This window comes from Zalophus californianus, chromosome 13, assembly GCF_009762305.2.
Source record: "Zalophus californianus isolate mZalCal1 chromosome 13, mZalCal1.pri.v2, whole genome shotgun sequence".
Classification (NCBI taxonomy): Eukaryota; Metazoa; Chordata; class Mammalia; order Carnivora; family Otariidae; genus Zalophus; species Zalophus californianus.
The window spans coordinates 48,771,303-48,786,488 of record NC_045607.1 but is presented as its reverse complement, the minus strand read 5'-3'; the positions used below and the strand labels follow the sequence as shown (position 1 = coordinate 48,786,488).

The following is a 15,186-nucleotide window of genomic DNA, read 5'->3' as shown; positions in this document are numbered from 1 at the left end:
ATTATTCTGTATAATAGTAATATATGATATATATTATGTAGTTATATATCTGTTATCTCTGTTATATAATCTGTTAGCTCTATAACATGATAATCAGTATATTTATTGTATATAATCAGATGTATATTGTATATAATCATACCTATTGATATATGCTGTATATGATATATAATATTTTATAGATAAGATATGGAAAACATGTAAGAATATCGTTCTTTTTGCATTTTGGATGTTAACCCCTCATCAGATATGTCATTAGCAAATATCTTCTCCCATTCTGTAGGTTGCTTTTTCATTTTGTTAATGATTTCCTTTGGTGTGCAAAAGTTTTTTATTTTGATGCAGTCTTGTTTGTTTTTGCTTTTGTTGTTCTTGTCTGAGGAGAGATTGAAAAAATACTGCTAAGACCAACATCGGATTGCTTACTGCCTATGTTTTCTCCTAGGAATTTTATGGTTTCAGGTCTTATAATAAGGCTTTAATCCATTTTGATTTTATTTTTGTGTATGGTTTAATGCAGTGGTCCAGTTTCAGTCTTTTGCATGTAGCTCTCCAGTTTCCCCAGCACTATTTATCGAGAGACTGTCCTTTCCCCGTTGTATATTCTTGCTTTTGTTGGAGATTTATTGTCCATGTACGCATGGGTTTATTTCTGAGCTCTCTATTCCATTCTGTTGATCGTTGTGTCTGTTTTTGTGTCCATACCATACAGTTTTGATCACTATAGCTTTTTAGTATAATTTGGAGTATGGAAGTGTGAGACCTCCTCCAGCTTTGTTCTTTCTCATGATTACCTTGGCTCTTTGAGGTCTTTTGTGGTTCCATACAAATTTTAGGATTATTTGTTCTAGTTCTGTGAAAAGTTCCATTGGCATCTTTTTTTTTTTTTTAAAGATTTTATTTATTTAATTGACAGAGAGAGAGACAGAGAGAGAGGGAACACAAGCAGGGGGAGTGGGAGAGGGAGAAGCAGGTTTCCCGCCGAGCAGGGAGCCCGATGCGGGGCTCGATCCCAGGACCCTGGGATCATGACCTGAGCCGAAGGCAGTCGCTTAACCAACTGAGCCACCCAGGCGCCCCTCCATTGGCATCTTGATAGGGATTGCACTGAATTTTTAGATTGTTCTGGGTTTTATGGACATCTTAACAGTATAGAATATGTTTCCATTTATTTGTGCCTTCTTCAGTTTCTTTCATCAGTGTCTTATTGTTTTCAGAGTATAGGTCTTTGCCCTCCTTGGTTAAATTTATTCCTGTGTATTTTTTTTTATACAATTGTATATGGGATTTTTTTTTTAATTTTCTCATTCTGATAGTTTAATATCAGTGTATAGAAACACAACAGATTTCTTTTTTTTTTTAAGATTTTATTTATTGATTTGACAGAGAGAGACAGCCAGAGAGAGAACACAAGCAGGGTAAGAGGGAGAGAGAGAAGCAGGCTTCCTGCCAGGCAGGGAGCCCAATGTGGGGCTCGATCCCAGGACCCTGGGATCATGACCTGAGCCGAAGGCAGATGCTTAACAACTGAGCCACCCATGCGCCCCAACACAACAGATTTGTGTAGATTGCTTTTTATATCCTGCAGCTTTACTGAATTCACTTATTGTAATAGTTTTTTGGTTGAGACTTTAGGCTTTTCCATATATAGTATATGTTATCAGGAAATAGTGACAGTTTTCTTTTTTTAATTTGGATGTCTTTTGTCACTTTTTCTTGCCTAATTGTGGCTATGATTTCCTATACTATGTTGAATAAAGTAGTGAGAGTGACATACTTGTCTTGTTTCTAATCTTAGAGAAAGCTTTTAGCTTTCACCGTTGAGTATGATTTTAGGTTTGGGTTTCTCATATATATTCTATAGTATGTTGAAGTATGTTCCCTCTCTACCCACCTTGTTGAGAGTTCGTATCATATATGATTGTTGAGTTTTGTCAGATGCTTTTTCTGCATCTGTTGAGGTGATCATATGATTTTTAGTCTTCGTTCTGTGAAGGTGGTGTATCATGTTGATTTGCAGTTGTTGAACCATCCTTGCATCCCTAGAATAAATCCCACTTGATTATGGTACATTATCCTTTCAATAAATAGTTGTATTAGGTTTGCTAAGATTTTGTTGAATTTGCACATGTGTTCATTAGGGGTATTGGCCTGTGGAATTAAACAATATTTTAATTTAGAACAATAGTGATGCCTGTGAAAGTCATATTTATAGTGTCTTCCTTTTGCTTACTATTTAACAATTTAGAAGGAAGTAAATATGAATAGAACTGTTAAAATACTTGTGTTTTGTAATTTTCTACCCCCACCTCTGGCCCAGTGTTTCTGAGGTTTAACTAAAAAATAAGAAAGAAAAAAAAGCCTAGGAAAACTGATTTGCAAACCCATCTCCTTTAGGGCTACATACTCTGTAATTTGAAACAAAATAAAGTAGAATAAGACATTCTTATTACCGGGGCACCTGCGTGGCTCAGTCAGTTAAGCGTCTGCCTTCAGCTCAGTTCACGATGATCCTGGAATCCCAGATCAAGCCCTGAGTGGGGCTCCCTGCTTAGCAAGGAGTCTGCCCCTCCCCCTGCTCCATTTCTCTCTCTCAAATTAAAAAAAAAATCTTTAGGGGTGCCTGGGTGGCTCAGGCGGTTAAGCGTTTTCCTTCAGCTCAGGTCATGATCCCAGGGTCCTGGGAGCGAGTCCCGCATCAGGCTCCCTGCTCAGTGGGGAATCCGCTTCTCCCTCTACTCCTCCCCCCGTCCGTGATCTCTCTCTCTCTCTCTCCCAAATAAATGAATAAAAAAAATCTTTAAAAAAAAGACATTACCTAGGCTAGGGCTATATCTTTCCTATATCACTGAGTTTACCAGCTGTATATGCAGTTCAAATATTAAATTAACTTTTCTTTTCCCCTGTGTTATTTTTCTGTTCTTCTATTGGAGATGTTTTTTTGCATTCTGAAAATGGATGCATTCCTTATGCTGTATTAGTTGCAGTGGTTTAGTCTTGGTTGAATTATTTTTAGCCCTATTTGAATGGTTATAACCCAAGGTCCTTTTCTTTACTCTTATCAGGAAAGTTAGGCAAAAAATGATATTGATTGTGAAGAGACTGGGTAGTTGTCAAAGGGAAGCAAGAGCTAAACAGCCCATCTTTGGGAAGGCCAGGACCCCGTGCTCTCGAAGACCTCGCCATCACCTGACTCCGTTCCACTCACCGTTCTTCACTGTGTGTGTCTAAGTACTTAGTGCCTGCATCATTGGTGGTGCGCGCTGATAATCTTTCATTTGAATTGAGGGCAGAAAGTGTGGACTCCAAGGTTTGCTGCTATTACAAGTCCTGTGACATCTGTGGCCCAGTGTAAAGGCATTCCCTCCTCTTTTGTATTTTACTTCCTTGCTCCAGATAGGCTCTGAATTCGCCTGGGTTCCTCCAGAAGTAGCCCCGAGTTTCCCTAATGTCAAGAGCAGAGTCAGTGTTTCCACAAAAGCCAAGGTTTATGCAACAGGAGTTTATTTGCAAGGGTGATACCAGGAAGCAAGTGGGAAAGGGACAAGAAGCGTGAAATGCTGGAAATGGGAGAGGTAATACAAGTATTACCATGTTGCCCAGTGCTATGAACAACCAATTGCTTGATCCTACAGAATATTCTGAGAAGTGTTGTGAAATATGTCTCAGAACCCTTCAGAAGGATCCGGATGAAGGAGGGAAGCCTTTATGCATGGGCTTCTCTTGTCGGTTTGTCAAGCCTCAGCCTATGGGGCTTTAAATGTCCTGTCCTCTGGTCTTTCACTGGTCTGGGGCAGAAAGCACAAGTTACAGTAGCAATATGTATAGGATTACAAGTGGCATATGAGATGTTTAACACAGTCTTTTATTAAAAGGCCTCATGAAGTGCTACCGTTCTTTGGTCTCCATTAAAAATCAATCAAACAATAAACTTCTCAGAACTGTTAAGCAATTTAAGCTTATTTAGTATAATACCCTTCTATTCCTTCATTTTGGTGCCTTGCTCTCTAGGTCATTTCCTTTCACGCTCCATTCTGAACAGACTAGTGTCCCCCTTCTTGGAGAATGCCATTTTTACTTGGGCCTTCCCACCTTTCAGTTCCATCCACTTAGGGGCCCTTAGGTGGCTCAGTCACTTAAGCATCCAACTCTTAATTTCGGCTCACTCATGATCTCAAGGTCATGAGGTTGAGCCTTGCATCAGGCTCTCTGCTGGGCATGGAGCCTGCTTGAGATTCTCTCTCTCCTTCTGCCCCACCCCTGCATACTCTCTCTCAAAAGAAAAAAGTTCCATCCACTTAGCATGTTCCTAGTGCATATCAGAACCCCAAAATGCTACTTTGTGGCCCTTGCAGTGATAACTTATGTGAAAAAGGTTTTCCAGTGTAGCCTTAGTATAAAGTCATACTTTCATTTGTCTCTGATCTTGGTAGCCAGGAAATTTGAAATTTAAATGACCTGCTGCATTTTCTTTCTTTTTTAAATGGATATGCAGAATATGAAATGAAATTTAGGAAAAGATCATGGCAAAGAATGGTGTGGTGGTATATATAGTAGGTGTATTGGTTTCAAAAATGCATTGATTGTCCTCAAATAGCTGTTGCTTTGTTGTTCTCGGTTAAATTTCAAAGCACTGAGCAGGTATAGGCTCAAAGACACAAATTAGAAAATATTCCATTAAAACAATTTAATTTTCTTCTTTTGCTGGTTTTTAAAAGTCCATAAACAAGCGCTTGGGAAGAGTTTGCAGTTTGTTTTCATTTTTTAAATGGTAAAACTGAGATGTAGATCTCTATTTATTTGTGCCAGAGTTAATAACACCTCCAAGATTGTAACTTCTGAGTTTGTCAGACTAGTTTGTTTTCTCCAAGTGTTTTTTTTAACATGTGGCTCTACCTAACGTTTCTTTCTTTTTTTTCTTGCCCATCCTCTGATTCATAGATACTTCTGCTCTGCAGTTGCATGTGTAAAATTTAACAATGAAGTAATTTTAGCAAAGTGTGTTGGACCTTTCTTCTTTAGTTACAGAATATGTTAATGTTTTCTTTATTTAGAAGGCTCAAATAACATCTTGTATCTCTTGTAATTTACTTATTAGAACTTAATGTTCACATCCATTTTACTTTTTCATTTCATTGATACACTTGGTGAAAAATAATGATTTTCAGTTTCTATGGTTATTGCTTTGTTACATTTAAATATGCTTAATAGATTACTGTAATTTAAAAATAATTTCTGCCTCCTTGGGTATTACTGTTTCTTTTATTAAAATAACATTATTTATTTTATTTTTATTTATTAAAGATTTATTTATTTCAGAGAGAGGGCACGCTTGAGCAAGCAGGGTGGGGAGGGGCAGAGGGAGAGGAAAATAAGACTCCCCACTGAGGGTGGAGCCCAATGTGGGGCTCAGTCTCCCCACCCAGATAGCATAACCTGAGCCGAAACCAAGAGTGGGATGCTTAATCGACTGAGCCACCCAGGCACCCCAAAATAATATGATTTATTAAAATCATTAAGTGTAGTTCTTAATGTATGTTATATAGATGAATCATGCCTGTATTAGGTAATTAGACAGTTGATCTACTTTTCAGAAATGAAGTAATCTTTTAGTATTTCAGGTAGTTTTTCAGTGATTTGAAAGATTGTTTTTGAATACTTGTCAGTCTGTTCTATTAAGGCATATTCTCTTTCTTTTTAATTATTTTTCTTTTTAAAGATTTTATTTATTTGAGAGAGGGAGGGGGAGAGAGAGAGAGAATGAGTGAGGGGGAGGGGCAGAGGGAGAAGCAGACTCCCCGTGGAACAGAGAGCCCGGTGCAGGGCTTGATCCCAGGACCCTGGGACCATGACCTGAGCCGAAGGCAGTCACTTAACCAACCGAGCCACCCGTGTGTCCAGGCATTTTCTCTTTAAATTAATTTGGTGTATAGCCCCTGCTCTTCGACCAGATAGGATAACATTTTGAATTTATGTGTGATTGCTGTGGAGTCACCATCCTTCCTGGAGCAGAGCTGGCTTATTGTAAATAACTTTGTACAGTAGGTTGATGATCTTTCATGTTAAATATACTCTTCCTGGATACATGTTATCTGGGAACTTCTTCAACTCCTTTCTTGTTTTTGTTTTAGGATTTTCCTGTTGAACCGGTCACAATTGGAATAGCTTTACTACTGCTACAGACTCCAGCAAGTCAGCAGAAACCAATCCTAAGTCTAGGTAAATAAAAATAGCCTCACAAGAGTAAAATGTAAATAGAACATAAGTGTTGGCAGGAGTCTCTTGAGCTACATGTTATGCTATGCTAGAAAGTCCTGTATACTTTGAGTTTTTGTTCTAGAATTTTCCTAATCATTCTGAAATAGAACTTTGTTTTTCTTACCGACAAGGTGTTTTGTGAAAAGGTTCCATATACCATAATTTACCAAGTATCTCGGCTGTCCTAAGAGGGAGGAATGGGACTAAAGGCGGGTAAAAATGTTCCATTTAAAAATATGGTATAAAATCAAGTTGATAGGTCTGGCTGATGGCAACCAAGTCACACCTTTAAAATGCAGCTTTTATGTTAATGTTGCATCTCTTTACTCTGGGTAACATCTATATAGTAATGGAGGATCTGTCTAAATTATGTTGCATGGTGCCATCAAAAAAAAAAAAAAGAAATCTTGCCATTTGTAACAATGTGGATGGAACTAGAGGGTATCATGGTAAGCGAAATAAGTCCATCAGAGAAAGACAATTATCATATGATCTCACTGATATGTGGAATTTGAGAAACAAGGCAGAGGATCATAGGGGAAGAGAGGGAAAAATAAAACAAGACGAAACCAGAGAGGGAGACAAACCATAAGAGATTCTTTTTTTTTTTTTTTTTTTAAGATTTTATTTACTTATTTGACAGCGAGAGAGGGAACACAAGCAGGGGGAGTGGGAGAGGGAGAAGCAGGCTTCCCGCTGAACAGGGAGCCTGATGCGGGGCTCGATCCCAGGACCCTGGGATCATGACCTGAGCCGAAGGCAGATGCTTAACGACTGAGCCACCCAGGCGCCCCAAGAGACTCTTAATCTCAGGAAACAAACAGGGTTGGTGGAGTGGAGGGGGGTGGGAGGGATGGGGTGGCTGGGGGAAGGACACTGGGGAGGGTATGTGCTATGGTGAGCGCTGTGAATTGTTTAAGAGTGATGAATCACAGACCTGTACCCCTAAAATAATACATTATATGTTAATAAAAAAATTAAAATAAATTATGTTGCATGGTGCCATCTGTCAGTACATCCCCACTCTCATTTTAAAGTGCTTAAAGAGGTAGATACTGATTGTGTAACTCGTTGTGGGCATTTTTAATTCAACATGATTTTGAAGGTGAATTCCTTTTCCACTTACAGTCTGCCTTGAGAATGGCTGTAGCGTGCAGAGGGGGCCCTTGGCTTCCTGCACTCTTTTTGTCTGTTGGCCTCGCGCTCATTTGTGCCCTCCTCCTGAGGCTCTTTCTGAACTGCTTTTGCCTTTTTTGTTGATGTTGTTGTTCTCCTAGTGGTGCACATGGCATCTTCCCAGAGGTATAATTTGCCAGGGCTGGTACTTCCGACAGCCATAGGTTGTTTTTTTTTCTTTATTTTTCTCTTCTATTTTTTAAATTCAGTTAATTAACATATAATGTATTACTGGTTTCTAAGGTAGAGGCCAGGGATTCGTCAGTCTTATATAACACCCAGTGCTCATTACATCACAAGCCCTCCGTAATGTCCATCCCCCAGCCACCCCATCCCTCCCACCCCCCTCCCCTCCAGCAACCCTCACTTTGTTTCCTATGATTAAGAGTCTCTCATGGTTTGTCTCCCTCTCTGATTTCGTCTTGTTTTATTTTTTCCTCTCTTCCCCTATGATCCTCTGATTTGTTTCTTAAATTCACATATCAGTGAGATCAAATGATGATTGTCTTCCTCTGATTGACTTATTTTGCTTAGCATAATAGCCTCCAGTTCCATCCACTGACGGCCAGAGTTTTGTTTTCCTTTCTAAACAGCTTTATGGAGGGGCGCCTGGGTGGCTCGGTAGTTGGGCGTCTGCCTTCGGCTCAGGTCAGGTCATAGTCCTGGGGTCCTGGGATCGAGCCCCGCGTCAGGCTCACTGCTCGGCGGGAAGCCTGCTTCTTCTTCTCACACTCTCCCTGCTTGTGTTCCCTCTCTCGCTGTCTCTCTGTCAAATAAATAAATAAAAATCTTTTTAAAAAAATAAAATAAGGGCGCCTGGGTGGCTCAGTCGGTTAAGCGACTGCCTTCGGCTCAGGTCATGATCTTGGAGTCCCGGGATCGAGTCCCACATCGGGCTCCCTGCTCGGCGGGGAGTCTGCTTCTCCCTCTGACCCTCTTCCTTCTCATGCTCTCTATCTCTCATTCTCTCTCTCTCTCAAATAAATAAATAAAATCTTTAAAAAAAATAAAATAAAAAAATAAACAGCTTTGTTGAGGTATAGTTTACTTACCATAAAATTTAACATTTTTAAGTGTACAATAAAGTGGTTTTTTAAAAAAATGAATTTACAAAGTTGTGCAACCATTACTACAATCTAGTCGTAGAGCATTTCTGTCATCCAGTATGTTATGTTGAAAAGTAGGGAAGATCCACTGTTTAGTATATTGGGAAAGAGTGTTCAAATAGGATAACCAAGAAGGTATTGATGATTTCAAATTTGACAGATGCACAGCATTAATACAGTATTATGCTTCTTAATTATTAACACTAGCCTTGATTGTAAATAGCAATTTATAAAAATGCCTGGAAGATTTCTAATAAAGAAGACAGAAATGTGTACATTTCCTGTTTTATTAAAGATAATGGATTTTCATAATCTCTCAGGGACAATTATGGATTAAGACTAACATTTCATTTGGAATGACACAGAAAACATTTGCATGCCCCCTGTACAAAGATACATGCACATTCATGAAGCGTTCCGTATTTTTAAAACTCAATTAAAAAAAAAGACTAATATTTTGGCAGAAAAGGTCAGTTAGCAGTGTTAAAGTAACAGGTGTTTGTACTTCATACCATGTTCAGGTTTGATTTCCAAATGATGAAAAGAAAATATTGGCAACTCACTGACATGACTTCAGACTTGTAGACTTTTTTTGGTGTTGTGGGGAAATCGATTGATAATCTAGCTCAGAAGCCTGTAAATAACATCTTTCGGTAAATTAAGGTTCATCTGATAATTGTGAAAAATATATTTCTGCTTTAACTCATTCTGTTAATGATCTGGGGAGATTATTTATGTGAGTAAGGTATCACACATAGGTGTGTATATTTCTGATGTGTAAGTTGAGTGTCCATGTTAAAAAAAGAATCATTTATGAAAATGGGTTTTATTGTTGCTGGTTATGGACTCTGAGACTTTTCCTGATTTGCTCTTTAGCAATTACCGTGAAGGACATCCCTGCTTCACCTCATTTACTAATGCATCTCAATATAATTCTCATCTGGGTTTTTAAGGGAAGCATGCACATTGGTCTTAAAATCCACTGATCAGGAGCTCAGGTCTCTTGGCTCTGTTGAAGGCAGTGGAAGGACCTGACAATATAAGGACAAAAGTTGAATTGTATTTTATTTATTTTAAAAGATTATTTTTTTTTTTTGAGAGAGAGAGAGAAAGAGCATGTAAGTGTGTGTATGTGGGAGGGGTAGGAGGAGAAGGGCAGAGGGAGAGGGAGAGAATCTCAGGGAGACCCCACACTGAGCGTGGAGCCTGATGTGGGGCTTGATCTCAGGACCCTAAAATCATGACCTGAGCCAAAACCAAGAGTTGGATGCTCAACTGACTGAGCTACTCAGGTGCCCCAGCTGAATAGTATTTTAAAGAAAGCCATATTTACTTAAAGAGTTGGTTTATACTTTATGGTATGTATTTTCTCTAAGAGTATCCTAAAGTTATCAGGAACATACATTAACAGCTTGTTTTAGATAATAGTTTTTATGTTCCTTTCTAAAAGGGTAAGATCCATTGTCTTAGTTATGTGTCTGACCCAGTTGTAAAGGGGTAAGAAAACTTTTTGCATATCACTCTTAAACAAAGTAGCTTTTGGTTGGATTGTGGTAGTAGTTTTTTAAATGTGAATTGATGTTTTGATGAATAGCTTTGAAGCTCCTCTCTGTTGCTGAGGGTCAGAAAATCCCAAGGTCATCCTTGGTGCTAGTGATGCCAGTTCTGCAGATACTGTCTTCTACTGCCTTGGAAGACTGTATATCCATGGATGAAGAAGGTCCCTCGAGACAACAGTTGGCTTTGAACCTTTTGGAAATGGTACAGCAGGAGTCCTACAGAGACGACCACCAAAAGGTAATGAGTTCAGCCTTGTTTCTCTTCTTTATTTTTTTAAAGATTTTATTTATTTATTTGAGAGAGAGAGTGAGAGACCGTGTGGGAGGAGGGGCAGAGGGAGAAGCGGACTCCCTGCAGAGTAAGGAGCCAGACGCGGGACTCGATCCCAGGACGCTGGGATCATGACCTGAGCTGAAGGCAGACGCTTAACCCACTGAGCCACCCAGGCGCCCTTGTTTATCTTAAATAAAGGCGAAGTGGTAAATGTGGGACTACTGTTTGTGCAGATAATCTCACCTCCTGATGAAGTATCTGGGTTTAAACTTCTCCCCTTGAACTTCACCATTCTGTCAGGCAGAGATGTAGCTATTAGTTTATTCTTCTGGACTGTGAGAGGGGAGTGCAAAATAAGTTTTGGAAATACTGTATGATTTTTTTCCTCTTTGAGTTTTCTTTAAAAATTTTTTTTTTAAGATTTTATTGATCTATCAGAGAGAGAGAGAGAGCACAAGTAGGCACAGCGGCAGGCAGAGGGAGAGGGAGAAGCAGGCTCCCCACTGGGCAGGGAGCCCGATGCGAGACTCAATCCCAGGACCCCGAGATCATGACCTGAGCCGAAGGCAGATGCTCAACCAACTGTGCCACCCAGGCGTCCCCTTCTTTGAGTTTTCTGACTATATCAGTTGTTAAACGTCCTGAGAAATCCTGCAGAAAAGGAACTAGTTCTGTTTAACCTATTGCTCCTCTGACACATTTGAGCAAGGAATCCTTTTTTCTTATATTCTTTAATTTAGCATTTTATACAGCATGTTGTTACATCTGGGACAATCCAAGGTGGGAAATCTCCTCAAATGCCTGAAAATTCTGGGATCTGTAAGACCTAAGACTTGATTTTTTAATATGTGGCACCTTAGGCCATTTTCCTTGGCAAAATGGCTCTTGATGTATCCTGCGTGGTCCCCTCCACTGCTACCTTCAATTGGAAGACTGCAGGTCTCTCACGCTGCATCCCTGTTCCCCCTGCTACACAGACCTCAGTCTGCTTTGTCCATCTCACTGTTTCTGTCATGATAATGTAAAAGTATTGTCAACGTCTGGTTAGTGGCTGGGTTCTGGGCCCAAGTTGGTTAGACATTTTCTCTTTTGGTACTTGAGTATTGCCTCCAGTAAAATGTAGTATTACTTTCCCAGCTATGAATTTGATGGGGATTGAATGAGCATTAAAGCAGTAAAACTGGTGAAACATCTTATGTCTCCACGGAGAAAGATAGTATATAAATGCAGGCGAGAGCCAGTCGTTTCATCTGCAAAAGCAGGGATCCATCTAACCGTGTGTTGTTAAATGTCCTAGCAGCAAAAATACAAGCACTGTAATTCCTGGTTTGAGGGTGCAGCAGAAGCTAGCCTATAGGCAAATTGACCATATCTACAGCTTCCGAATTCCTAATTGCTTGTCTAAAACTTTCAAACTTAAAGTAGGTAACTGAGTTGCATTAAGAGAAGGAACTTTTTGCCTCTCCCCTGGTAGGACAGAATGTGGCCCAAATTTTCTAATAGCCTTTTACTTTCCGTTGTGGTTTGCTCCTATAGAGCAATGATTGGGTTCTGGATGGGCATGGGGACAGGGCAGGATGTACTGATATCTGAGAGTTCTCTTCTTTCAGCTCACAGTGATGCTTACTGAGAATCGCCCTGACTAATACGCGAGCACTCGCTCTACTATTCGCTCACGTGTGTGAATCTTATTCATTAACACTAATAGCTGGACTTTCTCTTCAGCAGCTGCTGTAGAGGGAAGAGGAAGGGATACTATTAGGGCTATAAACATTCTCCTGATGATAACGTGCTGCTTCATGGAGGCTTGGAGTGGAGACATGATCACCGTTTTTAAAATCGCAAGCCACAGTTTGCTGTTGGCTTTTCTTCCGCGCCTGTCCAGGCCTCTATATTCCAAACACACCTATAAATTTAACAGGATGCAAACTCTCCAAGTCTCTCCCTGAATCTTTGCTTTTGCTCACAATGCTCTTTTGTCTCCTTTGCCTGACCTACTCATTCTTCAAGACCCAGCCAAATGTTCTCAGCCTTCTGGAGTCCAAATTCATGACCTTCTTCTTGACATCCCCAGCTCTTTTAATATTACTCAGTTGTGTTGTATCTTAAGAGGGCTATGTGTATGTTCTGCGAACTCATTGAGGGAAAGGATCTTGGTCCTTCTCACACTTGGCCTGTATTTTCTAAGCATGTTGAAATTGAATTGTAACAGTTGTTGAATTTTTTGTGTTTTTTTCCACATGAGTGTTTTTGCTTTATCGTTGTCACCTGATCATAGATGAGAGCATTCAAAGTCTTTTAGCCAGTTGTTGATGGAATACTCTTATTTTCCACATACTTAAATAAGCTAGGGTGTTATCTATTTAACTTTGCATCCTCAACACCTGACACATTGTTTACCACATGATAGACATTCAGTAAATTTCTATTCACTGAGGGATGTGTGCTTCTCATAAGGATATGGAAGGTTGTTTTACCATTTCCACATATTATAGAAAGACCTTTGTATAAAACCACAGATCTTGTTGCTTTTTATTATTTCTTTTTAGATGGGTGACTCTGACTTAGCATGTTTGATTTAGAACTAGAGCACTTCTTAGGAAGCACAATTCTTCTGGGGAATGAAAATAAGGGTAAATGTTCTGTACCCCACAATTCTGTATGCCCTATCCATTTCTGAAGTGTTGATAACCATGAAATGAAACACATTTTAACTTCCAATTTTTAAGAATTAAAAAATGTAAGCTATCAAAACAACCACTCATCTTCTTTTAAAGATTAACATAATCTAATAAGCTTTTAATATTTTTTAGTGGTGTGTGGAAAACAGGATTCCTTCTATTAGACTATTAAATGTGATATTTAAAACCACCTATTTGTATTTTTGTAAGCTAAAAAAAAAATCAGACACTAGTTGTAAATTCTAATGTGTTTAAAATCTTTGTGCCCCAGCCCCCAGAGATGTGGGGGGAGAAAGAAAGCACCAGGGTATGAGTCTGGGTCTAGGCAGGCTAGAGAGATCGTGCTGGTAATTTGAACAAAGAAAAACTTAGTGCAAAGAATTATTAACTAGTAAACGGTCTCCAATGACTAAAAGTTATAAAAGAGGCTCTAAGGAATATTGCATTAATAAATGTAAGGAGCAGCTACTACTTCTAGGACTGGAGAGATTGATTATCCAAGGAAGGAATGGAGAGGGTCTCCCTACTCAAGACCGAGATCAGACCTTGAGGAAGGATGTGGCCGTGGCCTGCTGGATGGTGACATTCTCTGGGGTGCCTCAGGCCAGAGCTGGTCTGTAGGAAGCTACCCCCTAGGGTGTGAATGGGGTGGCCTGGGTCCTCCACAGGAAGACACCTGCTGGGGTCTCTTGAATGCCCCCTGGCAGACACAGTAGGAGAAGACCCTGAATAATATTCCAGTGTATGGATATACACCACATTTTACTTTTACATTCATCTGTTGATGAATTTTGGGTTGTTTTCGCTTTTTGGCTATTATGAATAGTGCTGTTATGAACCTTCCTATACACATTTTTGTGTGGACACGGTTTCCTTTCTCTTGGATAGATACCTAGGAGTGGAATTGCTAGATCATACGGTACTCTGTTGGAGGAACTGCCAGACTGTTTTCCAGAGGGACTATGTCATTTTACGCTCCCACCAGCGCACCAGCTGTGTATGAAGACTCCAGTTTGTCCGCATCCTTGCCAACAATTGTCATTGCCTCTGTTTTTGCCTTTGGCGGGTGTGAAGTGCCTTTTCATTATGGTTTTCATTTGCATTTTCCTGATGACTTCTTAGAATACTCCCTTGACAAGTGAGGAGCCTGAGGCTAGAGAGGTTAAGTTGCCCAAATTACACAGGTAGTGAAGGATAGAGTTGAGATTCAGATTTTTGACTGTTTAAATATAGAGCCTATATCCTACTGCTCCAGTTTGATTTTTTCTTTTGGTAATTTGTCATCTTTGTGCTGAACTTGCAAGTAAATAGAACAGTTGCAGATTTACAGGCTAACACTAAGTCATAGTACAGTACAATAAACTGGCTTCTTAAAAACTTTTGGTTGGAAGTTAAAAGGAGTTAGTAAGTCTTAGATCTTGTACATCTGCCATCATCTTCTGAATAACATGGATACTGAGAATGGTGTGGGTTGTCCTTTGGTGATAAGCAGCCCTCCCAAACCTCTCCACTCTTGACTAGATTCTTCATAGAGGTATAGAGCAGAAAGAGCCTCTTGAGGCTTTGTCTAGTCCAGTCTTCTGCTTCTGCTCTGGTGAGTGATTAAATCCCTTCTAGCAAAAATCTGTCCTCCTTTCAAGGGGCTCCAGGTTTGAGTTTCCATACTCCCTCTCCTGATCAAATCCTGGCTCCACTTTGGTTAAGACTATTTTCATCACTATTACAGATGAGTGTTCTTTTTCTTCTTTTTTTTTTTTTTTAAAGATTTGTTTGAGTGAGAGAGCACTCGGGAGAGTAGGACCGTAGAGGGAAGGGCAGAGGGAGATGGAGAGGGAAGGAATCCCAGGGAGACTCCCTGCTGAGCATGGAGCCTTACTTGGGGCTTGATCCCAGGACCCTGAGACCATGATCCAAGCTGAAGCCAAGAGTCGGACGCTTAACCGACTGAGCCACCCAGGGTGCCGTAGATGAGTATTATTCCTTAAAGTTAATGAAAATCTGTATTGTTCCCTGAACTCACAATTTCTTTTTCAGACTCCTTTAGGCAAAGAAGTACTATCAAATATCTGTCTTATTGTTAACAGTTAACAGACTTGAACATTTTTATTACGAGCTTTTTCGAATAAAAATTC

General features: G+C 39.8%; 1 protein-coding gene and 1 non-coding gene across 8 annotated transcripts in view; both read left to right on the top strand.

The window, feature by feature from the left end:
- The window catches only part of FOCAD (focadhesin), a 310,627-nt gene that overhangs the window by 86,884 nt on the left and 208,557 nt on the right, over window positions 1-15,186 (top strand). For all 7 annotated transcript variants that reach the window (XM_027615362.2, XM_027615363.2, XM_027615366.2 and 4 more), the window contains 2 exons: window positions 6,132-6,219; window positions 10,135-10,337. In XM_027615362.2, the coding sequence (XP_027471163.2) occupies window positions 6,132-6,219; window positions 10,135-10,337 (291 nt within the window). The remainder of the gene's footprint in view (window positions 1-6,131; window positions 6,220-10,134; window positions 10,338-15,186) is intronic.
- LOC113935184 lies at window positions 8,862-8,967 on the top strand. The gene has a single exon (XR_003523938.1). It is a non-coding gene; the product is annotated as a U6 spliceosomal RNA (small nuclear RNA).